Source organism: Scyliorhinus torazame, chromosome 4, assembly GCF_047496885.1.
Source record: "Scyliorhinus torazame isolate Kashiwa2021f chromosome 4, sScyTor2.1, whole genome shotgun sequence".
Classification (NCBI taxonomy): Eukaryota; Metazoa; Chordata; class Chondrichthyes; order Carcharhiniformes; family Scyliorhinidae; genus Scyliorhinus; species Scyliorhinus torazame.
The window spans coordinates 123,258,888-123,286,128 of NC_092710.1; the positions used below are offsets into that span (position 1 = coordinate 123,258,888).

The 27,241-nt window shown below is 46.8% G+C and overlaps 1 protein-coding gene across 1 annotated transcript in view; it reads right to left on the reverse strand.

Annotated features, from left to right (window-relative positions):
• Positions 1–8,234: 8,234 nt before the first annotated feature.
• The window catches only part of LOC140411432 (uncharacterized), a 232,732-nt gene continuing 213,725 nt past the window's right edge, over positions 8,235–27,241 (reverse strand). Inside the window, exons 6-7 of the mRNA XM_072500539.1 lie at positions 8,999–10,777; positions 8,235–8,381 (exon numbers count right to left, since the gene is read on the reverse strand). Of these exons, the coding sequence (XP_072356640.1) occupies positions 8,235–8,381; positions 8,999–10,777 (1,926 nt within the window). The remainder of the gene's footprint in view (positions 8,382–8,998; positions 10,778–27,241) is intronic.

Sequence of the window (27,241 nt, forward strand, 5' to 3'; positions counted from 1 at the left end):
CAAGGTGGATGGATGTTTTCTCTTATGGGTAAGTCCAGAACTAGGCGGCACTGTTTTAAAATTAGGTGTCACCCTTTACGGACAGATATTAGGAGAATATTTGCGACTTTGGAACTCTCTGCCTCAGAAGGCAATGGGGGCGGGCCATCGAATATGGCCCAGGATTTTAAGAAAGTTATACCATCTATACACTATTGAAAATTATTTATGCATTACATATATTACTTGTATGAATTTTTTGAGGTTGAGGTTCAGAATGCCTACTGAGTGGCAGTTGCTAATGTGCACATCATTACTACACAGTATGAACCACCTAGACTTGAGATTCCAACAGATTTCTGCGTTGATTCTGAGAGTGTTAACACAGGTAACAAAGACTCATTTACACTATTATTTTTTGAATGGCTTCAGTATTCATCTAAAAGATTGCAGACTATAAAAAAGCAACAAAAGATTTATTTATATTCAAAAGTTGTGTTGTCAAGCAAACTGTATTCACGCAAGTTTGTAAATAGGCTACGAGACAAAAGGTTCTTTCTCCAAAATTGTAAATGATGTGAAATTTGTTGGCCTGTATTGGCAACAGGTGAACCTCTCCCACTCATTTTGTTGGCAAGTCTCTGACCGTGAATACACAGCAGAGGGTATCTGGATGACCTTTCCTCTGGCTGAGTGTCGGGAGACAAGAAGCAATGTCGTGTTTTATGCAGCTAAAGGGCCAAATCTCATTTTTTAGAGGTTTCCATGGAGGCTTCCATGAAGAAAGAGAGGAAAAAAAGGAGCCATAGTTCCTCAACATCCACAAAGGATTCTCCAATGCCACAGTGAAACACACTGAACAGAATTGACAAAGGGCTGTGGGCTTGATGGAGAGTATTTCAATTATCACCAGAGAAAGATGAGCACTGCTTTTGTTTTACCCCAATATCATCCAACAACACGCCAGCCATCCATTGGCCACAAATCAACAAATTTCTCTCTTTCACCATACAGACACAAAGATAAGGTGCAATATCTCTCTTTTCCATTTCAAACACACTCACCACTTATTTCCTATTTTTCCATCATGCACACATCATTCGGTTTTTATGCCCAAGCATTTACACCACCAACTTCTCCCAATTCTCCTTCCTCACTTTGCATTCCTCACACTTGGATTTACAGTTGTCTCTCCATCCTCACTCCACCTTGCTTCTTGCCCACCTCGGACCACAGTCAGTTTTTGCAAAATCACCACTTAGCTCATCTCCACTTAGCTCATCAATACCCATTCTCACTCTCTGTAGGGCAAGACAGGATCTCAAAGATGGGATCAGCGTTAAAAAGGCGAGTATCCGGCCAGCGTAGATCATTGCCTGCGAAACGCTTTGAGACTTTGAGACGTAGTGTGGGCATGAATATTATATAAATTCAGATCTTTTGTTTTTCTGACAAGAACAAATTAATGGGCGTGGTGAAAGGAATAGAAAGTGTCCCCAACATCATCGACCTCGCCCAGGAAAAGCAGAATGCCTTAGAGATCAGTGAGTTAGGAAAAGCCAGGGAATGAGATGCTGTTGGCTTAACAGGTCAGGGTGCATTTTGTGTAATGTTTGGATTCATGGAAGGTCAAGCGGCCGCCACGCAGATTTTGGGCTGCAGTCTGTAGACAGAGGTATTTGAACAGAGTGCTGGATGGAGCAGATAGCAGCTTTCAAGGCCTTGATCACTTTCTGCAGTCTGTTTTGCCGTAGAACAATGGAGTGGATCAGCTTCAGGTCCACAAGAGAGATGGTCCAGTGATGGGAGCAGATATTAGAATATCACTGGACCAATGGGGGGGGGGGGAGGAAGGCATGCAGGAGGGCCATTTGGCCTGGGCCTCAAGCTCAAAGCACGCCTCAAATTTAGACATTTGTTAATTTGTGGACATTTGATAAGTTACACTATTATACGCATGGGGAAAAAAATATGGGAAAAGAAAGTCAGTTTTGCTGTTCCGTATTGTACATCAGGCAGCATCTGCGCAGCCCAGCCTACTGACATGTGAAGAAGGGTGCAAGAATGTGCGCATGTTAAGGGGGCAGAGCTAGCACACAGTTGAAGTTGTCGTACTATTCATTCGCAGTAACTCTTTATAATGGATAGTTTTTTAACATAAAATCCGAAGAATGAAAACATTGTTTCCTGAATTGCGAACCAAAGCAATGTTTAAGAATGTTCTTTTGGAAACCGGGGGCATTTGATCTTGGCTATGCCCGTAAGATGGGGGGAGCGGATGTCAACAGGGGGTGGGGGTGCAGGCAAGACCACTGTGATGATTAACGTGACAGAGGCTTCACATGTTTTAATAGTGAACATTTGACATTTCCATTCCCCTTAGCTACAGATTCTGTCCACTCAGTGATCCTTTCTCTTCTTGGTCTTCCATGGTCTACTGCTACGTGGAGGTGTGTTCACAGGACGCACAGCAGAGGTGGAGGCAGCCTGCTGCTTTCTGCACTGTGACCTTTGATGCCCTTGATGGACGTCCTCAGGAGGGACGTGCCTGGCAGGCTTACCAGTGCCACTGACTTCGCCGTGCCACTCTGTTCTGCCCGCTGCCCTTGAAATGCACCGGTGTCAAGAGAGGGATATTCGGAAGAACTGGAGATCGCCGTAGTCTCCTTGGTGGTAGGCCCACCAGCGCTTCCTCCTCCATGATTGTGCTCGTCGGGTCTTGGAGGTCTCCATGGGTGGGAGGAGCAATTGAGATGAGCTCCCCAGGTCGCTGCATCATCTTGTTCTGCCAGTCCTGGCGGCTCCCCATTGTCTGCCTCATGTTGTCGACACCCTCAGTGATGGTACTCAGTGACAAGGCCAAGCTCTGCAGTGCCTTGGTATTGTCCACCTGCGTCTGAGACATGTCGGTCATCGACTGGGACATGATGTTGAGGCCCTCAGCCATGGTCTTCATGACTGAGTCATGCCTTGTGCACCACCACTCAAGACGCTGATGTTGTTCTCCAAGCTGTACACTGTGATCGCCATCCTAGAAGTATTCGCCTCGTTGCCACATATTGTTGGCACCATCTCCTGCACCCATAGCCTTTGGGACTCCTCCAATTGGATGTGCACTCGCTGGAATGTCACCAGATTGTTCCCCAGAAGCCTGTCCACTAATGTCGCCCACCGAGGTGTGTGTCTCTGCGCTGGTGAAAGATGGGGATGATATCTGTGATGGTTCAATGGTGGTCTCATCAGAGATCTCCTCTGAGTTGGTATCTTGGGTGGCGAGAGGGGGGAACGGCCCCATCATATGGAGATCCTGCGAGAGAATGGGTATGTGGTCAGTGAGAGCAGAGGATCATTTTGTCTGACACAAACAACTCACTTGAGACAGGTCATCTGTGTGAGATGGGCAGTGGATGCTCCACCTCTGTGGTGCAGCCCAACCTACCAACCTCGCTGTTGGTGATGACTCTCTCCTCGGTCAACCCTGAGTTCTCCAGTGCCCATTCTTCATAGGGGTTGAGGACTTTGATCTCTGGTCTGCGCCCCGTCTTGGCCCTCTCACACTTATTATGGGCTATCTTCTCCTGCGGCCCAAAGAAACGGCATCGTGAGCTGCATGTGTGAAGGGTCAGGGGAGTCTATAGCAGGTGGCATGTGTGGGCACCGCACCTGGACATGAAGAGGTTGTGCTGGTCAGTGCCAGTGGGTTCTGAGGAGCAAGCACGAAGGTCAGATGTGGGAAGGATATAAGATGTTAGCCAGTGATTAGTGGGGGGGGGGGATAGCAATGAGAATTTGAAGGGTGGCAGGCGGAACTGATACCAGGGTGGAGGTGGTAACTTACCCTTGAAGCTCAGTGGAGGTCATTGGTCTTTTTCCAACATAGTACGGGGCCTCCTTGTCATGCTGGCCAAACTGAAAGCCACTGCCACTGCCTCCCAGGCAGTATTGGTGACACGGCTGCTGGTCCCTCGACCCCCTCAGAGGAACAGGATGTCCCATCTCGCATCAACGGCGTTGTGAAGCCTGGCCAGGTCGGCTTCCCCAAAGCGAGGGGCAGGTCTGCGCTACCATACTTATGTGTTGACTGGGAGTGAATGGTGAGGGAGCGTTTCAAAGCAGCTCCCCCTTGTTAGCAGAGAGACGATGAGGTGCGAGTCTGGTTAATCAGACAGCGAGACATACAGTAATGGCGAGAAGTTCATGGGGCTCATTTCTGGCACTAAGTGCCGTTAAATGCGGGCCACGATCTCGCCAACATGACCGTCGAGAAACACCCTCCAATTGTACTCAAAATATCACTTTATTTTTCTGTTAATTTGCACCCTAGAGTATTTAATGGTCTTGCCATGCTTATGTGATATTGCATCAGAGTTAGTTTTCTCTTCAATAATCAGTGCATTTACACAGGAAAAAGTTAGAAAAGCATTTGTTGAAAAGAATTCAAATTATGTCTCATGTATTTTTGGTGCCCTTTTTTGTTTTCATGTATGTTTATTTTTATTATTATGGCTAGGAGCTTCAAAAGCTGGAAGTGACCTCAGAGGGCCTGAATATCAGCTTGGCTGCTGTTTTGCCAACCTGTGTGTGGCCTCGACTACTACCTACCACACCGTCAGCTTGTCAACTGAGTCAGTTTGCCCTGGCAGCTGCTGAGGTGCAGCACACTGCAATCAAGATCGTTGCTGAGCTGCTTTTCCTTCCTCAGCTATTTCCTCTCCTTCTCCCAGGTCTACATCATCGGCTAAGGACGACCACAGATACTCTGCCTCCTCCAAGTAGAGAACTTGGTGCAATGCAACATTATCCAGGATGCAGCATCCCACGAGGATGTGGGAGACCACATATGCGCCATATTGTAGGAAGCTCTCCAATCACTAGATCTACCTAACTCTCTGCTTATGCTTCGCTATGGTGTGTTGAGTAACTTTCTCGGTGATTCCCTGTTTTCGACTATACCCTTGCCGCTCACAGACCTCATGGGATTGTGCAGGCATGTTATACTGGTTTCCTCAGCCCCTGTGTAAATGGAGCAGGGTGACAAACATTTATTTTTCATAATGCAAACTGTCCTTCCCCCTCCCCCAAGAGTTCTCTCAGTTCTGCTCTCCCTATAAATCTTTACGCCCATTCTTCAGTGTATCTATATCCTTTTTCTAATATAGAACAGTTTATACTTCTCTAAAGCTGGTCTTACCCTGGTTCTATATAATTTTAGCATAGCTGCTCTGTTTTTCAATGGTGTTCCTCTGCAATGAGTCAGTGTTTGACTGCTGATTTTTTAGAAAATGGTCTTATTAACCTGTATCAAAAACATTTAGTGATTTGTGGTCGCTAAATCTCTTTGATCCTTTACCCCATTTAGAAATGCATTTTCCAATGGGGAAAACTTGCAGGTGATGCCCCCATGTGCCTGCTAGCCTTGTCCTTCTAAGTGGTGGAGATCACGGGTTTAGGATGAGCTGCAGAAGGAACCTTGGTGAGTCGTTGTGGAGCAGTATAGATCATTCACACTGCAGACACCATTCAGGCTAGTATATGAGAGGCTGATCAAGTGGGCAGCTTTGGCCTCAATGGTGTCGAACGTCTTGTGTACTGTTGCAGCTGACCCAGTCTAGCCAAGTGGGCTGCTTATTTGTTTTTCGTGAAAAGTATTTTCTCAGGGATGGCTGTGATTTTTTTTCCTGAGAGAGGGAGGATATTCTTCAGTGTCCAAGCCGTTAGTCTTATCCAAGCATATTAATAGCCTTCATCATAACATAAATTGAACCAAATAAATTAAAAAGAAAGAACACTAGCATTTATACAACTGAGGGTAGCTAAAGTACTTTGCAGCCAATTAAGTACTTTTGAAGTGTAGGGCACATCTGGAAGTGCAAGGTAAAGTAGGACTGAGTCAGCACAGCTTTGTCAAAGGGAGGTCATGTCTGACAAATCTGTTAGACTTCTTTGAGGAGGTAACAAGGAAGTTAGACAAAGGGGAACCAGTGGTCGTGATTTATTTAGATTTCCAGAAGGCCTTTGACAAGGTGCAGCATAGGAGACTGTTAAGTAAGTTATAAGAGCTCATGGTGTTCAGAGTAAGATCCGGGCATGGATTGAGGATTGGCTGACTGGCAGAAGGCAGAGAGTGGGGATAAAGGAGTCTTTTTCAGGATGGCAGCCAGTGACTAGTAGTGTGCCTCAGGGGTCTGTGCTGGGACCACAACTTTTCACAATATACATAAACGATCTGGAAGAAGGTACTGAAGGCACTGTTGCTAAGTTTGCAGATGATACAAAGATCTGTAGAGGGACAGGTAGTATTGAGGAAGCAAGGGGGCTGCAGAATGACTTGGACAAGATAGGAGAGTGGGCAATGAAGTGGCAAATTAAATACAATGTGGAAAAGTGCGAGGTTATGCACTTTGGAAGGAGGAATCAGGGCATAGACTATTTTCTAAATGGGGAAATGCTTCGGAAAGCAGAAGTACAAAGGGACTTGAGAGTCCTTGTTCACGATTTTCTTAAGGTTAATGTGCAGGTTTAGTCGGCAGTTAAGAAGGCAAATGCAATGTTAGTATTCATGTCAAGGGGACGAGAATACAAGACCAGGGATGTATTTCTGAGGTTGTATAAGGCTCTGGTCAGACCCCATTTGGAGTATTGTGAGCAGTTTTGTGCCCCCTATCTAAGGAAGGATATGCTGGCCTTGGAAAGGGTCCAGAGGAGGTTCACAAGAATGATCCCTGGAATGAAGAGCTTGTCGTATGAGGAACGTTTGAGGACTCTGGGTCTGTACTCGGTGGAGTTTAGAAGGATGAGAGGGGATCTTATTGAAACACACAGGATACTGCGAGGCCTGGATAGAGTGGACGTGGAGAGGATGTTTCCACTTGTAGGAAAAACTAGAACCAGAGTACACCATCTCAGACTAAAGGGACGATCCTTTAAAACAGAGATGAGGAGGAATTTCTTCAGCCAGAGGGTGGTGAATCTGTGGAACTCTTTGCCGCAGAACGCTGTGGAGGTAAATTCACTGCATGTCTTTAAGACAGAGATAGATAGGTTCTTGATTAATAAGGGGATCAGGGGTTCTGGGGAGAAGGCAGGAGAATGGGGATGAGAAAAATATCAGCCATGATTGAATGGCGGAGCAGACTCGATGGGCCAAGTGGCCTAATTCTGCTCCTATGTCTAATGGTCTTATGGTCTAATACTCCCAAAAAATGACGAAGTGTCATTTTGGGCGTGTTTGGCAGGGTGATTCCCACCGGGTGTTTTTATGCAATCCAGACAGGTATTCACCCACACTTCATCCTTTTTCTGAAGCTTGGGGAATATCTCACTGAAAAGTCCCACGAGTAATTTTTTCCCGCAGTGGGGAACTAAAGTCGGCGGCAATACCAGCTCCTGAGAGATCGGGCTGCCATTTTTAAAGGGTGCCCAGATCGCATGGTGAGGTTGTGGGTCACTCAATCCCAGAATCATGACCCCCCCCCCCCCCCCCCACCGGCGTGGGCAATCCCTCCAACCCTCAACACCAGAGGGGAAACATCCCCCTCCCATCACCAAAAGTCCACGTGACCCTCCCTTACACCCCTCCCCCCACCATCCAAGAATGAGGTAGACCTGGCCCTACACTCATCCATCCTCGGGGCCTTGGGTCATTGTCCCCCCCCCCTCCCCAAATGAGCAAATGGGGTCGCTGAGTGCCCCTCCCACCTTTTAGGGCCCACCTCTTTCAATCCACCCCCCTTCACCCTCCACACGCACCTCCTCCCACTCTGCCCACTCACCTCCACTTTCATGGATACACAGAGAGAGAGAGCGACACAGAGAACTGTGATAATGCATGTTTACTTTGACAAGACAGCGACTGCAGGTATTCTGGTTATTGCACAAAAGACATGCAAGAAAGCTTCTAATGTTTGAGCGGAGTACATGCAGTATAAGAGTCCTTTGTTTTCAAGAAGGAAGTACTTTCACAAGACAGAGTAAGAATCCTTTGTAAAAAACACATCATACTACAGAACAAAATACTGGGAAGACATCCACCTCACGACAACCATTCAACATGCAGTAACATTTCTAATATTGTTAAACATGATGTGAGCTTAAGATCCTTTACTGTATGACAGAAAGGATTCACCTCGCTCACTCCTCTCCCAACCACCATCAGCAACCTCAAAGTTTGTCAATAGTCTACTTAATGCTTGTTGACTCATATAAACGCCGGAATGTGGCGACTAGGGGCTTGTCACAGTAACTTCATTTGAAGCCTACTTGTGACAATAAGCGATTTTCATAAAGAAGAAAGCAGTACTATTGAAGCAAAGTTTCCTATTGCTGACACTGACCTTCTGCTCCAAAAGCAGTGTGTTTGTTGGTATTGCTGCAAAAGCCTTATAACTTGACTTGATCTTGTACTGCAGAAGAAGTGAGGGAAATAATCAAAAAAAAAGGAACAAGCAGTGAAATGTTGGCGCTGCAGTAAAAATAGCAAAAAAGATTTATTACTGAACAGAGATGATTGAAGACTATAATATTATGGTTATAAAGTGAGTTGCAAACGTGGTAACAAACCATCTTTTGTAATCTTGCAATAAATCCATCTCCAATAATGTCCATTAACTTTGCTTTCCATTTGCAATGCAGTATTTATTTATTTTTTTAAAAAAGGGCCAATTAAGGAGCAATTTTCAGTACCTCACCCCAGGTCTCGAAAGAATTATGCTAAAAGGGAGGAAATGTTTATTCCACAAGAATCCTGTTGAGCAAATTTTAAAGCTCAGAGAATCAGTATTTAAGATAATAGGAATGAAAAATATTGAGATAGCAATCTGGCAAACTCAGGCAAGTTAAAGCAATGCAGGATTCTTTCTCATTAGTGCCAGAAGAGGAAGATTAGCCATCTAAATAGATTCACCGAACATCAATTATTTCATGCAGGTTAATTAATAAGAGCAAAGGATGAAAGGGTCATTCCAATTAAACAGTATTCATCATTATCTATAAACATGCAAAAGAAAGAGATGTAAAGTACCTTTTGTTCTGGTTTCTTAGTCACATTCTCAGTGGAACAGGATAAGGATTGTGCTGGAGATTGTGCGTCAGACCTTGAGAAATGTGTTGGTAGTGGAGGGGACTGGGCTGGACCAGTTGATGTTATATCAAGCCTCGGGTTAGAGGAATATGCTGCAGAGTGAGCCGGAGTAACGACACTAGCATTGGATCTAGGGGAAGGGGAAAGATGGCAAGGTAACTGTCCTGGTGAAAGAGGTCTTAGTGGGGTAGAATAAGTTGGGGTAGGGGAATGGGAAGAGGAATGGGAGGTGATTTGATTTGGGGCAGGAGAAATGGAAATTGATCTTTGGGGAGAGAAGAAAGAACTAACACTTAGAGGAGTAGGCGTAATAGAACCAGATTGTGGGGAAGAGTTAACTGGAGTAGGAGATGAAGAAATGGGGGTTGTGGAAGATGAAACATAATGTTCTGATGAGGGGGAAATATTGTAGAGTCGTGCAGAAGGAGAAAGGTGAGGACTTGTTGTAGTAAGAGACAGACTGCCAAGTTTTGCAGGGCAGTAATTTAAACTCAAATAATGTGGGGTGGGGGATATTTTACTGGCTCTTTCAAAGGGCAGATTATCTAAAGTGGGGCTTGTTAAAGGAGGCATCGGCTCTTGCGTTGGAGAGAAGGAGCTGATTGGTGAGAAACAATGTGAAGACAACTGTGCTGTGCCAGGGGAAAGCAGTCCATGTCTTGGGGAAGGACAATGGGGCGATGGAAGAAGTTTTGAGCCATGATGCATTGAAGCTGGTGAGGCTGTGGAATTCCCTGGACTCAAACCATCAGCATTATGCTTTCCGGACCAGGTGCCTGATGGAATTTGAGCCGTCTCTGTGGAAATATTTCCACGTCTTTGAGATAAAGGTTGAAACGAGGAATGAACAGAATGTTTCCCAGGCTCTGGGGACAAAGGAGAGGCTATAGACCCAGATGAGGCTGAAGAAATGCCTCCAAGTATTCCCGAAGAATCCAGCAGAGACTTCCCTGGAGTGGAGGAAAGCATTCTGGCTTTTTGACAGGAAGATGTCGGCTGTGGCGTTGTCGGAATTGGAGATTTTCTACAAGATTGGGAACCGATGTTGCTCAGGGGTGAGGCCGAGGAGACTAGTTTTGATGGTTCTGAAGATTTGGATGGCAGAGGAGGCCGTTTTCCAGACCTTAGAATTGAAGTCAACAATGACAACTGAGTTGGAGGAGAAGATACCACAGCAGATCTGGTGACATTAGTGGGTGTTGAGGTCAGACTGGAATCATTGAGAATTCTAAGAGAATGGTGTGAGATTTGCTGCGAAGTGGGAGAACGCATATTCTGACTGGATGAATGGAGTGATGACTGCACACAAGTTGAAGAGCACATGGTGGATCGTGAAGAAGGTAAAGATGAGGAGGACCAGGCTGGGGAAGACTGCAAATCACTACAGCTCAGTAATGGAGATGGGGGATAGGAAGGCAAAGCCGTTTTAGACTTTTTAAGGGGAGAGGCTGATGGGGACAGGGACTTTGTATGAAGGCCTGAGGGCAAGGAACTGGAAGATAAAAAGGATGTCTCGGAAGAAGTCAAGAAAGTGGACCTGGGTAAACTGGAGGATTTCTTTTCTGAATTTGTTTTGGTGGGAAAACAGAGTGAAGATTTATTTAACAAGGATGAACTGCAAGCACGTCGCAGGTCAGCAAGGCTGGATTCTCCATTCCCAATTGTGAAAGTTAGTGGTTGAGTAGTGAGGTTATCAGGAGTACGAGAAGAAGTGCTTGACTGTAATAAGTAAAAAAGGAGAAAATAAGTGAAAGCAATATGGTCATGAAAACTTGACAATATATATAATATATTCCTCGAAGGGCATTGGTGAACCAATTGGATTTTAGCAACAATCTGACAGCTTCACGGTCATGTTCACACATAGCAGCCTTTTATTTCCAGGTTCCATTTTCTAAGGCTGAATTCAAAGTCTCACACTGCTTTGGTGGGATTTAAACTCACATTGCTTGGGTTATTACTTCAAATCAGTGGATTGCGAGTCCAGTGGCAAAAAGACTGCAGAGGCAAAAACAATTCAAACAGATTGAAAGCTCCTCAACACTCTGGTTGATGAGAAAAAAAACTTTGTAGAACATGTTCCCACACATGTTCATTTCAGTCAACCGTAAGCAAACGGGCATCATTAAACACCGATTGCCATCCTGCTTTCAAGTGTGTTGAATAAAACTTCATCGGTATTTGAAATATAAAATCGATACTTCGTTGTCACCCACGAGCAATTCTTTACTTTGCTGAAAATTGTCACTTTGTAATTATTCGCCCTTGCTAGGACTCAGCTCAGTCAAAGGGTTTCTATCCGTCCTATAAATGTTAATCACAAAACAGTTTCCCTCTAATGTTTTCCTCTCTGTATAAACATCAATAGTAGCCACTCAAGTGCACTGGTAAACTTAATTGACGTCTTCTCAGGACCATATGACAATAATAAGTAGCAGTTTTCGTGTCCTGTATGTCAAAGTGTTTCAAGCCCTGCACCACTTGTTTTCTGATTTGAGTCATGAGGGGCTACTTGGAGCCTGTATGCATTCGGGACGTCTCTGGCAGAAAACTACAGCGGAAAACAGTAGCTGCCAATGTATGTTTGTCCAAATAAACAATGCAGTCTTGCAGCATGTTGAAGCCTCATAGAACGGCCTCGGGAATAAACAGGCAGGTTCACGTGTGCAGTCCTCTTCACGGAACCCCCCCCCCCTACTCAAGCATACCACAGTGAGCTGCCAACTGGTTCATAGCCCTCTGTACAGAGTGGGAGGGATATGTTCCTCCACTGCTCTCTAGCAGGCGTTTCAGATCACCAGCAGAAGCCTGCGAGCAGGTTACACACACACACACACACACTCAGTGAGAGACAGTGAAAGGCACAAGTACAAGGAAGGGAAGGGGATGATAGAAAATGCAAAGAGTCAGCCTTCGTAAGAAAGGATATGCGCGCGGATATGTTATTTTTTTGTGCAGAAGGAGTCCATTTGGCCCATCGAGTCTGCACCGACCCTCTGAAAGAGCAGCCTACCTGAGCCCACTCCCCCCTGTAAACCCATAACCCCACTTAATCTTTGAGCACTAAGGGACAATTTATCATGGCCAATCCACTTAACCTGCACTGGACTATGATAATATTTTTCTTCAAAGTTGATCATGTTAATAAAAATTCTGGTTGGTTTAAATTCCCAGGGACAAGATCGGCAAAGTTGAAGAAAATAAATCCCAAATTAATTGGAAATAAAAGATTAAAAAGGAATTTGGTTACTTTATAAATGGAGAGTTTTTTAAAAAACGTTAAAAGGAGGGTTGTAATTGTGTGCAAATGAGAAGTTCTTTTCCCCAAACCCTCCCACTCCACAAACAAGCAACTAAGTTAACCCTTTCTGCTGATCGCTTTTCAAAAATCCATCACACACACCTATTGTATTGTTAAATGCAAATTTATAAATTGGGTTTTAATACTTTGAAATCTCTATATTGACAGATATGATTGGACAAATTAACCCGATGGCTCTTTGGCAATGCCACAATGGAACATTTATGTTTTTTTAAACAGGTGGTGCAACTTTACTCAAGTCACATAGATACTGATGTTGCAGTTTTGAGAATTAAAGTATAGCATGGTGGCAATTTGGACCAAAGGCTTTGGGCGGGATTCTCTATTGTCCGACACCGAAATCGGGAACGGCGATCGGGCGTAGAATGGCTCCTGACTACAAAATCGGGGCAGGCGGCAGTTTGTCACCAAGTCGCAATGCCCCGCCCCTCCAAGTCGGTGTCATGTGCGCCGTGCGCAGTTGCAACAGTTGGAATGTCATTAGCCAGTGCACCCATGATGCTCCGCCCCCGATAAGCCGAGCTCCCAACGGCGCGGGCCACGTGTGGTCTTAGCGGTAGTGAGCCTGGCATGGCAGCTGTGGAGAGAGAGAGAGGGCATGCGGACAGTGTCCAGCGACGCCACACTCGGCCGAGAACCGTACCGCTGGCTGGGGGGCTTCTACCTGGGCTGGGGGGAGTGGTGGAGGGTGGCCAGGAGGTGGGCTGTGGGGTTGGCCTGGGTGAGTACACAATACAGCACGGCCGGCACCATCTTTTCTGTACGATCGGTGTGTGTGTGTGGGGGTTGTGGGGGGGAGGGGGGGGGGTAGGCGTACGTGGGGCTGCAGCTTGTCATTCCTGCGCATGTGCAGCATGGGACCCGGCGTTTCTCCAACCGTTTTCCGCGCAATCCGTGGGTGTTTCACGTGGCAGCGGTGCTAGCCCCTCACCAGTAGCGGAATCGGTGAGGGTTTTGTGCCGATTTATCCATCGTGCCACGGATCCCCCGTTGGCGTCGGCACTTAGCCTTAGGAACAGAGAATCCAGCCCTATGTCTTCCAAAGAGCTGACCTGAACCATTCAGGATATCGGGAATCGTCCGAGACAAAATGCCTGAGAATGGAAGATGTACAAATTGCCTCTAAACTGATTGCAAGCGCCTCTGTCTCTAATGCAGAAGCACCATTCAAAACCACCAAGCCTGACCATAATTGTTCCTGATATTAGAATTGACAAAATAAATTGATACAAGTTACTAGTCCAAGCACTTGAATTTATGTAATGTTTCAGGGGCAGCACAGTGGCGCAGTGGTTAGCATTGCTGCCTCACGGCGCCGAGGTCCCAGGTTCGATCCCGGCTCTGGGTCACTGGCCGCGTGGAGTTTGCACATTCTCCCCGTGTTTGCATGGGTTTCGCCCCCACAACCCAAAATAGATGTGCAGGTTAGGTGGATTGGCCATGCTAAATTGCCCCTTAATTGGAAAAAATGAATTGGATACTCTAAATTTATAGAGAAAAAAAAAAAGAATTTATGTAAGGGATAATCAAATGTTCAAAAGAAAACTAATGTCAAGCAGTCTCGGTGGTTCCTGAGTATCAAAAAAAAAGTTTCTCTTGAGAAGAACTAAATTGAGCAGGAACAAAATCTGTCAAATGCTATTTGCATTTGGGATAATTTTGAAATGATAAAATGACAGATACAGTATAACAGGTTATTTAAAAGTAATTATAGGTAATCTACGATTAAGAACAAACAAAACAAAACAAAATATGCCAATGCCTGGAATGAAATGGAGATGACTGATTTCTGTTCGAAGGATATGATAATATTGCACTGGCTAATAAAGTTTCTCCAAAATGGGTGCGGAGGCAGATGTTGTAGCCTTCGCCTCATTAATTGCCCGAAGGCGGATCCTGTAGGGATGAAGATCAACCTCTCCACCCTGTGCCCTGGCATGGCGGGGGGACCTGCTGGAATTCTTGACTCTTGAGAAGGTCAAATTTGAACTGAGGGGAAGGATGGAGGGATTCTACAATTCATGGGCGTTATTCATTGTGCACTTTTGAGAATTGTATTATATCGAACATTGTAGATGGGGGGGGGGGGGGAGGGGGCTGCATGTGTTAATGGTAACTATGGGTGATTCCTGATTCCTTTTTGTTATTTGTTTATGTTAACATGCGGGCTAATGTTTGGGGGTTTGGTTGGAGGATGGGATTGTTGTTATTGATATGGGGATTGACATTGCCCGTTACTGATTATTGATTATTTTTGGTGAGGTAAATTTGGGAGAAAATGTGAAAAAGAAGGAGAATAAAAATATTTATTAAAAACAATAATGTTTCTCCAAGGCTAATGAAGGAAATAAGATGGTAACTAATGGGATATGTAAAGTTGAAGGCAAGGAAGTAATCAAGGGTAGGAGGTAGATACAGGAAAAGTAACACCACCAAATGCAAATTGGAATAACTCACCTTGGGTGTATTTGATGCAATATACAATCTGGTATCAATGCACATTCTAGTGAAAGAAAGTATATTTGAGGCTGGTAAATTGCTAGCTTTCTCTTGGAGACATTTGTATTTTAACCTATAAATTTTTTACGATATATGCATTTGATGATAGTCTGGCTACGACCTGAAACAATCGGAGCATCTCAGGTAGAGATTAGAGAAAAGCAAAGATCTTGAGATTGATACCCTCATGATATTTTGTTAAGATCACCTGAACGTCTAAGAACAGTTTGTATCGTACAGCCTGCATGGCACGATATTGGGATTCTGGTGTCAGTGCGCAGGAAAAACTAGAAGCACAATCTCAGACTGAACGGACGATCTTTTAAAACTGAGATGAGGAGGGATGTCTTCAACCAGAGGGTGGTGAATCTGTGGAACTCTTTGCCGCAGGAGGCTGTGGAGACCAAATCTTTAAGACAGAGGTAGATAGGTTCTTGATTAATAAGGGGATCAGAGGTTATGAGGAAAAGGCAGGAGAATGGGGATGAGAACCATATCAGCCATGATTGAATGGCGGAGTAGGCTTGATGGGCTGAATGGCCTACTTCTGCTCCTATGACTCATGGTCGTTTGAAATGGTTAATGTGCACTGTAGAGTGAGACAATTGTATTTAACCATAAAAGCACTGACACATACCCCATGGAGGAACTAACTTTAAAACAATCAAGATAGAGCTAACCACATCGATCATGGTTGGGGGGGAATAAAATTAAGTAAGGGACTTGGATTGAGACAATTGAAGGCCAAGCAGAAATAATACCTCATGAGAATTATCTAAAGATGAATACAGGTGTACTGAGGGACAAAGAATCTTGAAAGACCATGCATAAACTTTTGTTTGAACCATATGTATATTAGAATTTTGTGAGTTGATCTGCAGGTGTGGAGTACCCACCCAAGTAGATAGTGAGCACATTTTACTGGACATTTATCCTTGGTGGCAGCTCATGGGTCTGTGTCGATGTTTCTGATCATTCTAGGAGCTCTAATGTGTTACCTTTGGTATTTAAGCAAGAAATTTGGGAAACCCATCAATGACTTAGCAATAGCAAGTTTAGCCAAGTATCAGCCATGGGAAGTGAATAAGAATACTTATTTCTCAAGGCATGGGAAACTGTAAGAAATTATAGTTTTAAAAATCCTATAGTATCAGCAGACAAAGAATTGTGAACTCCTAACAGGAGTGTTAACCTAGCTAATGAAACCGAACTTGAAGTTAGGCTTGAGACCTGAAGCACAAATTCTGGACCATTGCTATTTTGATGTTCAGATTGTGAGCAGATCCAACTTGGAGCTTCACGCTTGAGCGGGCCGAGAGCCAGTGGTACATGCCCAATTCGGCAGTCAAAGGGCTCAGCCATCCTGACAACAATGTGTCTGCTTAAAAGTAGAAAAAAAAGAAACAGCGTGATAATCCCAGTCATGTTATCAGGGACCGTGTACAGGGTGAGGTCCAAAGGCAAGTCCCAGTCAAGAAGAAAGAGGAGCAGGGAGAGAGGCTCCAAGCAGAAAACAGGCAGTGGTTGGCAGACTTTGACAGGTGAGGGTTCAGAAGAAGCCCTGGCAATCAAAGAAGGGTCACGAAAATCCCTGAAGATCCAAGAAGGTTGATGACTCTGTGCTGCAGGACCCTGGGATGAAGATAACCCTTTGGAGCAATAGTATTGGGCTCTGTCGAAGAGCAGAAGTTGTGCTTGGAGGTTGGTGCTTGAGTGCATACTGATGAATCCAGGGGAATAGAATCTTGGAGGACGCGATTGAAACTCTGACAGATGGTCGTTGTTGATGCCATCCAAGCTGGAGTTACTTTAGGGGAGAATTCCGAGGCGAGATCTTCAAAAGTAAAGATATCGGGCGGGATTCTCCCATCGCACGGCAGAGTGTCCACACCGTCGTAAATGCTGTTATGTTTTACGACTGTGAATGGGCCGCTCCCACAACTAATTGTGGCCCCTACAGGGGGTCAGCATGGCGCCGGAGCGGTTCGCGCCACTCCAGCTGCAGATACCAGCGCGAACTGTGCACCGCGGGATCTGCGCATGCGCAGTTGCCCGGCGCCAACAAGGACATGCGCAGTGGCACCGGTGCCAACCAGCGCATGCGCAGTGGCCTCCTTCAATGCACCGGCTCCGTCGCAACATGGCGCAGGACTACAGGTGCTGGCACGTAGGAAAGGAGGCCCCCAGCCACGAGGTCGGCTCGCCGATTGGTGGGCCCCGATCGTGGGCCAGGCCACATCGGAGGCCCCCCCGCCCCCCCCCGAAGTCGGACCCCCCCTTTCCCCCCAAAGGCTGCCATCCAACCCTTACACACCGAGGTCCCGCCGGCCCAGAGCAGGTTAGAACAGCGTCGGCGGGACTCGGCTCTTTTCTTACAGCCTCACTCGACCCATCCGGGCCAGAGATTCGGTGGGACGGCCGCGTATAGTGGCCCGCGATCGATGCCGTGCCAACTACGCAGGCACCAATGGCGCCGATTCTCCGCTCTGCGGAGAATCGCGTGCCGGCTTGGTGCAATTCGCGCGGCCCGCCGGCAATTCTCCGACCCGGCGCGGGGTCAGAGAATCCCGCCCGACATTCTCTCAAGAGAGAGTTTCAATGAACTTGGCTGGCTCACAGTGTTTAGTAATTTCTAGTTCGGTTATCGAGGAATCAATGGAATCTGTCTTGGTCGCATCTACCATTTATTGTGCATTTATTGTGTGTGTTTGTTTGTTAATTTGCACGTACCTCATGCTAACCCTGAATGTTTCAGTATAACATAGATGTTCCAAATTGTTTCTCTTTCTGACCTTGTGTAGTAAAGTTTAATTTGGTTTGTTTAAAACCTGTGGAATCGTGTGACTTTATTCTCTTAGCAAGTGTCTTTCGAATCTCAAACTTTGTCTACGTTAACCAAAAATTATCAGTCTCTAACTGAACGATACCAAAGATTTGAGGGCCTGATCCAGGATCAAAATAAGGTCAAGGGATGGGGTTAAAGGGTGACGAGAGAGGGAGAAGATGGTTGTGACTTGATCTGGCAAGAAAATGGAAAATGCAGGAAGATTACTTTGTATAATTGATTGTTGGTCTCAAATCTTTTTAATTAATCCTAAATTTTACTAACTGTCCTATGCGCTTGTTGTGATGTCTTTACATACATATATTATGAGACAATAATATCAACAGTCTTCATAGTAACTTAAGCCCTGATTCTGAGGAGCCAGTGTGAATCAATTTTTAAACCTGAAACAAATTAAAGTGCAATTTTTATCTGATTCCATTTTCTGCAGGATGGTTACTCTCTCTGTTTTAAAATTAGAACTGAATTAAACTAAATGCATTTCATTTTTTGTTTTTAATACTTCCCCTTAACAAATACAAATAATTATGCAAAACAAAATCAGAAATTACTTGACAAAATTCAAAACACGGAGCCAACAAAAACAACTAAGTGGTTATTTTTAAAATTGAATTACAAAGCATTAGGACACAGAAAGAAGCCATTCAGCCCATCGACTCCGTGCCAGCTCTTTGTAGTGCAATCCAATCATGCCTAATTCTCTGCTCCAACCCTGCAAATCTATATCCCTCAACTGCCTATTCAATTTTCTTTTGTTACCATAGATTCTCTCCACTTCCGTCACTCGAGCAGGCAGCGAGCTCCAGGTCATTACCGTTCAATGTGTAAAAAGGCTCTCCTTCACAACCCCGCCTACGGTGGTCTGACTCAATCTAGACATGGTTTTCGTTGAATAATTGGATTAAGCTCACCTAACATTTCCAGCAGTCACAGAACCATCTTATTTGTGAATTGTCAGTGATTACATCATTTGGTATAGTCAGTTCATCCTGCATATTACTCCTTACAAACACTGCTTGGGTCAAATCGCACTCGGGAAACACCCAGCAATGGAAACATTTACTCAGCTTAGAATTGTTTTTGCACTGCACCCAAAACAAATATGTATTGTAATAATCCATGGACGTGATCTACTGGCCGTGTCCAGCCGGAATAAGAGTGCGACGTGGCCGGTACACACCGGGAGAGGCCGCTCCCGGGCTTTCCAACAGCTCTTGCGCTTCACGAGATCGATGTGGTTTTAAAAACCCACTTAACATCCTGACACCAATTTAACCAGCTCACGGCATCGATCAGCTTCCCAAGGAGACCCGAACCGGGCGGCGATGGTACTGGCCTATGCAAACATGGACCACGCTGAATGACACTTGACATGTCTCCAAGGTCATCGGAGGCCCCTGGTGATCCCTTGCACCCAGGCACCTTGGCACTGACAGGTTGGCAACTTGTCACTGCCACCCTGGTACTGCAAAGATGCCCGGGAGGCACGGCCAGATTGGCAGAACCAGGGTGCCTGGATGCCAAGTTAGCACTGTCAAGGGTCAGGTCCTGAGGGGTATATTCCCATGAAAGGAGGGATGAGGGAGGTATGAAGGGTGGAGAGGAGGGGGGGGGGGGGGGGGGGGGGGTGAAGTGCAGATATAAAGGGGCCTCTGGAAGGTTTGGAGAGGTGGGGGCCTTGAAAGGGGGGGCCCAAAGGAGGCACGGGAAGGCCTGAAAAGTGGGCCTCTCAGCAACCCCATGATAGGGTGTTCTCAATTGAGGAGGACGTGTGGTAATGCCTATGTGTGTGGGGGTGACATTTCCCGAGGGTGGCAGGTATGGGGGACCCGCAAGCTTACTTGGAGATCGGGGCAGCCTATCAGAATGGTGGCCAGATCGCTGAGGAGCCAGTCAGGCCAGGGAGTTCACATCCCCAGTGATGGAAAAAGTTTCCAACTGTGGGCTTGCCTGGGAAGAAACTCCTCAGGGCCCGAAAAAGTGACTGATTAGATCGCGGCGGGGAACTCACCGTCAGAGCCGGCATGGCACTGACCAGAAGATCTGGGTTTGTGTGTTTCTGTCATCTATAAAACCATTCAACATTTTTAGAGAAAACAGAGTTTTCTTTCTATTTAACAGTGATTAGATATTTGAAGATACGCTGATGCCTGTCTGGAACATCTAATGTGGTTTGGTAAATATCCAGCTGTCCCCTTCTAAGGGCTTGGCGCTTAACCAGCTACAATTAAGTAAGAGGGAGACTTGTTCAACAGGAAAATCATAGATGTGTTACAGGAAATACCTGCAACATAATTCCCAACCATTCTGTTATGATGATCATGAAGGACACGGGGAATCATCAATAGATTCCCCCGTTGGCTTTGTGGAGTTTAAACTTCCCTATTGAGCGGGTGGGAACTCACGAATAGTGGGAGTATAAAACTTGCTGGTTCAACCTGGCCGGTCCCGGGCTTGGACCTGTGAGCTGTAAGCCATGACTGCAGCCTTCTCCGTTATGTAAATAAAAGGGTGCTGAAGGCTGGCCTTGGCAAGATCATTACACATTCAAACTGGAGCTTTTAAAGATGCTACAATTCCAAAAAGTGCTGGCTTATTACCCTGCTTCGTGTCCGACACTTGCACATTTGGTGTTACATTTCAGATAGAATTGTTTTGCAGAAATTGTATCATTTTTTAAAACATGATTCAATTTGCTGGCATCACTGGCAAGGCCAGCATTTACTGGCAATTAGGGATGGCCAATAAATGTTGGCTTTGCCAGCGATGCTCGTATTCCATGAACAAACAAATAAGGTGATGTGGGGTTGATAATCTAATTACTGAACATTAAGTAAATCAAAACATAGGGCGAGAATCTCCGTTTGGGAGATTATGAGCTGGATTCTCTGTCGGCTGATGTCGTAATCATGAACCGTGATCGGGTGGAGAATCTTGCATCAGCCGGAAATCGCGGTCTGCGCAGGGCGCCCAGCAGAATTCCATGCTCCGGCACCTCGACAGCGGTGTGAATACATTCCATGCCCCGCACTGGCGTTGCTATGCAAATTGTACAGCAACGGCAATTAGCATCTCATTAACGGATCTGACCCAATAGTCTCCGGCCTTCAACGATGCTCCATCTCTGCCAGGCGGAAATTACGCTGGCGAGGTTCACTTGTAGTATTTAAAAACGGTGACCAGGTGCCATGGCTGATGAGGGAGAGAGATGAGGTAAGCAAAGTTTCCAAAGACGCAATGGTGGGCTGCCAGTTGTATGGGGGGGGGGTTCCGCAAGGGCCGGAGGGAGTTGCAGGGGGGCCGTCTGGACAAGGGCCATGGGGTCGGAGTGCTTTCCCCAGGACCAGGTTGGACAGGCACGGAACAGCATTGCCGCAACTGGCTGCACACTCAACTGACTGCCCACTGTGTCTCGTGAATGTGCAAAGTGCCAAAGGCCGTACGGGTGCCCTCCCCGACCCCCCAGGCCAACCTCCAGAAACCCCCATACCCCAGCCATCCCATCAATGGGATGTGTGTAGCCCAGCGCAGCTGGTAGCTACCAGGTGTTGGCACCCCTCAGTGTACCCATTCTTGTATTTGTCCCACTGCAGGGGATGCAGGGGGGGGTGCAGAGCATCCCCTGTCATGCTCCCTGGCACACTGCCCCCTCACCCAAGGTGGGTGTCCCACCAGTCGCACTACGAGCCAGCCCACTTCGCAGGAACACCGGCGTTGCGCCTGCCCACTGCACCCCTTCTCCCATCCACCCTGCCCACGGACAGGTGGGCACAACCTTTGCATTGCACAGAGGATCCATGGCACAAGACAGCTATGTACTAACCCCTTCTCACCCAGACCCTTCCGCCGTCCCTGCCCGTACACATGCCACCACGTATAGTGCTGGCCAATGGCACACGTTGCCACCCCCACCCCCTGCAACCTAGTGGCACCCTGCTTGTGGGGTAACACGCAGCCCATCCAAGGAGGGCAGCCGCTGTAGACCCAAACATGGGCACAGGACAGGGACCACAGAGCATAATGCTGGCAGGGGCGGGCAGGAGGCCTCCCGGTGACAGGCATCGGCGGAGCCAGGGCCGAGGTGCAGAGGGAGAGGTGTTGTGGGGAATGGCCAGGTGTGAGGCCAGGATTGGGGGGAGAGAAGGGGACATGCATGCTCTAACGCTCCTTCTAGGTAGTTCCCCAGGCAGGACATCAGGAGTGGAGGCAGCCACGGGCGGCACATGGCGCAGTGGTTTGCAATGGGAGTACGGCACTGAGGACCCGGGTTCGAATCCCGGCCCTGGGTCACTGTCCGTGTGGAGTTTGCACATTCTCCCCCCCTCAACCCAAAGATGTGCAGGTTAGGTGGATAGGCCACGCTAAATTGTCCCTTAATTGCAAAAGAAATAAGTAGGTACTCTAAATATTTTGTAAAAAGGAGTGGAGGCAGCCTGCTGTGAAACCCGCCCTGTGACCTGGGTCCCCTTTGGTGGCTGTCCTCTGGAGCAACCGGGCCCAGTCTTCTGGGTGTCATGGATGGCATGATGCCACCATGTTCTGCCCACTGCCAATTGGGTGCACCACAGACAGGTGGGTGTGGGATTCAGAGGCGCAGCAGTGTTCTGGCACCTCTTCTGCGGGAGTCACCGGCACCAGCCCGATCATCTCCTCCTCCCCTGGCTCCAATGGCCCTGGGCTACTCCTTGGGACGGGATGCTGCCAGTGCGACCTCTGGTGCTCCGCTGTCACCTGGTGCTGCCAGCCCAGGAGGTCCGCTCTCGTCTCAACCAGAGTCCCCATGCTCTCGGCCATGGAGCACAGGCACTGTGCCACATCCCTCTGGGACTGCTCCACGTCGCTCAGTATCTGGTTCAGATCAGCCAGCGCCAGGCCAATGCGCTCGACGCCTGAAGCCATGGCCTGTTCTGACTGGGCCACGTGCTGGAGCGCGCAGCAATATCCATGCGGCCCAGGTACATGGTTGCCTGTGACATGGCTGCTCTGTCCTGCACCTCAGCAATCGCCCACACACTGTGCCCCAGGCGGTGTTGGCTTGGGTGGAACACATGGTCGACACTGCTTCCTGTTCCTGCAGGCAGTTGGGCTCTTCCAACTGCACCTACAGATGCTGTATGGTTGCTGACACCCCTCATGTAGTCCCAGGCTCTGAGGCCTGCATCTCCAACATTGATGTGACCGCTCTTTCCAGAGGCGGGAGATCCCTCAGGACGGCAGTTGATCCCTGAGGTCGGGCTGTCGCCTTAAACACCTTAAACACCTCCAATCGTCCGCCCCCTCGGGGGTTCCGACCTCCACCCGATGCACTGCAGCACATGTGTGGTCTGCACCAGATAGTGTCCCAGGAGCCTCTTCACTAAAGTGCCTAACCAAGGTGAGTGTCTCTGGGGTGGTGGAGGGTGTTGGTGACAGCAGTGACGAAAAGTCAGTGTCGTGATGTACAGCCAGTGTGTCACGTGGAACTACCACATGCAATTCCAACAGGCAATGGCATGCAGTCGTGGACCTCGCCCGCCGTCAATCCCCATTTCCCCCCAACGCCTGATTCTCCGCCTCATCGGGAAATGCAATCCGGGCGTCCCGGAATGGCGAATCCCACCCTTTAAGAACGATGGTCTCAAAATATGCTTTCGTTGCTCCCCAATTGCTGGGAAATGGTCTGCAGTCTTTTGTCGATTGCTACTTGGACTTAGTGAAAATAATAATTATTATTAATGGAGTAAAATGATGAGTGACAGGATTGTCACATACAATACAATTTGGAAACTGTTTCACGTTGCATTGTTGCTGAAGAGCATGCTATTCTAATTGATTTCACAGTATCTTGACATTCATAGAACAGAAAATAGATCATGAGAACAAGTCTGACTGCTACCAAAAATAGTGTGAAAAATGTTTGTAAATTACAAAGGAACATAGGAACAGAAGTAAACCATCCAGACCCTTCAGCCTGTTCCACCAGTTAGATCACATTTAATACTTTGGATCACAATCCAGTTTTAGAGCAACTTCCCCTGAATAGTTGTCAGTTTGGACTGTGGTGAACCACCGTAATAGGAGATATAAGGTAGGACCTGCACTACAGGTTCGCCGATAGCTCCTGCCGGCTGGCTCCACCCACGGAGAACTGTATAAATATGCATGACCTCCAGTGCCCTGCCATTTCGCCAGCTGCAGCAGGAGGCCTCGCATCTGGCTGTAATAAAGCCACAGTTGTACCCAACTTTAGTCTTTGTGCAATTGATCGTGCATCATGGACGTGGTTAAGTATCGGCCACAACCAATATTATTTCTCCTAAACTCTGCGATTTTGAAGTGAGAAGTGAGTCAGTACAAAGAGAAAACATTAAAATCCATTATTCTGGAAGATTCTATTTTGTTTTTGCAGAAAGTTCAACCATTTTGTGACTGGTCTCAAATCTCAGGATCGCTGCAATTAATGTTATTTGCGGGTAGCACCATGGCACAGTGGTTAGCACTGCTGCCTCACAGCATATTTTAAAATTCAGCTGTTGCCGGACTGGGAAAGAATGAAGTTCAGTGAGGATAGGAGCGATGGAAGAACAGGCAGCAGAGTTTTATTTAAAATATATTCATGGGATGGGTGTGTCACTGGCAAGGCCAGCATTTGTTGCCCATCACAGGTGATGGTGCGCCCCCTTCTTTGAACCGCTCCAGTCCATGTGGTGTAGGTTCAGGTCCACAGTTTGATAAGGACTCGGGTTTCCGGGAGGTGCAAGGTGGGAGCCCAGCGGCAAACTCCTGAAATACTCACTGGATGGCGGGGAGAGCAGCCTGGATTAAATTGCAAGTCCGTTGCTCCTTTGCCTCCCTGTTGACACACCCAGTTTCTCTCACCAGACGCCGGATCAGTAATGAAAAAATGAAATGAAATGAAATGAAAATGAAAAATGAAAATCGCTTATTGTCACAAGTAGGCTTCAAATGAAGTTACTGTGAAAAGCTCCTAGTCGCCACATTCCGGCACCTGTTCAGGGAGGCTGGTATGGGAATTGAACCTGCGCAGCTGGCCTGCCTTGGTCTGCTTTAAAAGCCAACTATTTAGCCCTGTGCTAAACCAGCCCTGTGCTAAACCAGCCCCTAATCATCGGTTATGTGAAGATATACAGATGTGAAGTCACAAACGCCCACTTTAACACGGTAAAACCCAATCCAGCAACTAATATTGTAAATATGAACCAAATAATGCCCACCGACACTGCACTGTTCTCAATAACGTCAAGAAATACTGTGCAAGGGTTCTAAGTAATATCCATCAACACTGTGCTCAACTCCCACATCATAATAATCTTTATTAGTGTCACAAGTAAGATTACATTTGTCATAATATACACCAGTATATCATGGGGCAGATACTCACACACTGATGGACACACAGCAAGACCAATCAACACACACAACACCGCAGCCAATTACCAGTTAGAGCACACTCATTATAAAGACAGGGGGCATCAGAGTTCCCGCTCATTCGGGATGCAGCCTCCTACAAGGACAGAGCTTACAGCACAGATCCTCACCATGTGCTGAGTGCATAGACTGGTTCGGACAGGCATAGGTCTTTAGTTTAATCTAACATCATGTTAACCCACAGTGAAAGTATGTTCAACAGTTTCTAACTTAATAAAATAGTGTTGTACTATTTTAAGTGTTGGTGGCCTGTATGTGTTCCACGGATCCAGAGCACCCAACACATCAACATTAACACTGTAATTAAGTTACTGTGAAAATCCCCTAGTCGCCATTACAGGTCAAAAAACACCGATAAATAGAGTTAGCAAAAACAGGGTTAGTTGTTGTGCACTTGGATAGAGATTTATTAGAAAGTCTGCTTAGAGAGAGAGAAAGACAGACAGACAGAGTGAGCGAGAGAGTGAGAGAGAGAGAGAGCTCCTGTTCGGGTATACTGAGGGAGAATTCAGAATGTCCAATTCACCTAACAGCACCTCTTTCCGGACTTGTGGGAGGAAACCGGAGCACCTGTAGGAAACCCACACAGACACGAGGAGAACGTGCAGACTCCACACAGACAGTGACCCAAGCCAGGATCCTGGGTCCCTGGCACTGTGAAGTAACAGTGCTAACCACTGTGCTACAGTGCCGCACCTACCACCATTATCCAATGGCCATTATCACCATGCAAGGTTCCCAGGTAATAATAGAATCTTATAGCACAGAAGGAGGCCAGGGGGCCGATCGTGCCAGTGTTTGCTCTTTAAAAGAGCTTTGCAATTAGTCACATTTCACTGTTTTCTCCATTTAACTGCAGTTTCTGCCACTTCAAGTGCATATCCAGTTACCATCGAAACCTGCTATTGAATCAGATTCCACTATCTTTACAGGGGGTGCATTCCAAATCATAACAACATACTAGGTTAAAATATAAATCCCTTAATCTCCCCCCCACCCCCTCCCCCCAGCTCTTTTGGAACTACCTTAAATACTCATCCTTTGGTTATTGACCTTCAGAATGAATTGCAGAGAACAAACAGCACACAAACTGACCAGTCAAACCAACCTGCCCATGGAGCACTGTTTATGCTATACTCAAGCCTGTTAGGATACCAGAACAGACCCCAATGTATGTTAGGAAACTAGACAAGAAACATAGAACATAGAAAATACAGCACAGAACAGGCCCTTCGGCCCACGATGTTGTGCCGAACCTTTGTCCTAGATTAATCATAGATTATCATTGAATTTACAGTGCAGAAGGAGGCCATTCGGCCCTTTGAGTCTGCACCGGCTCTTGGAAAGAGCACCCTACCCAAACTCAACACCTCCACCCAACACCAAGGGCAATTTGGACATTAAGGGCAATTTATCATTGGCCAATTCACCTAACCCGCACATCTTTGGACTGTGGGAGGAAACCGGAGCACCCGGAGGAAACCCACGCAGACACGGGGAGGACGTGCAGACTCCGCACAGACAATGACCCAAGCCGGAATCGAACCTGGGACCATGGAGCTGTGAAGCAATTGTGCTATCCACAATGCTACCGTGCTGCCCTTAAGAACAAATAAATCTACACTATATCATTTTACCGTAATCCATGTACCTATCCAATAGCTGCTTGAAGGTCCCTAATGTTTCCGACTCAACTACTTCCACAGGCAGTGCATTCCATGCCCCCACTACTCTCTGGGTAAAGAACCTACCTCTGATATCCCTCCTATATCTTCCACCTTTCACCTTAAATTTATGTCCCCTTGTAATGGTGTGTTCCACACGGGGAAAAAGTCTCTGACTGTCTACTCTATCTATTCCCCTGATCATCTTATAAACCTCTATCAAGTCGCCCCTCATCCTTCTCCGCTCTAATGAGAAAAGGCCTAGCACCCTCAACCTTTCCTCGTAAGACCTACTCTCCATTCCAGGCAACATCCTGGTAAATCTTCTTTGCACCTTTTCCAGAGCTTCCACATCCTTCCTAAAATGAGGCGACCAGAACTGTACACAGTACTCCAAATGTGGCCATACCAAGGTTTTGTACAGC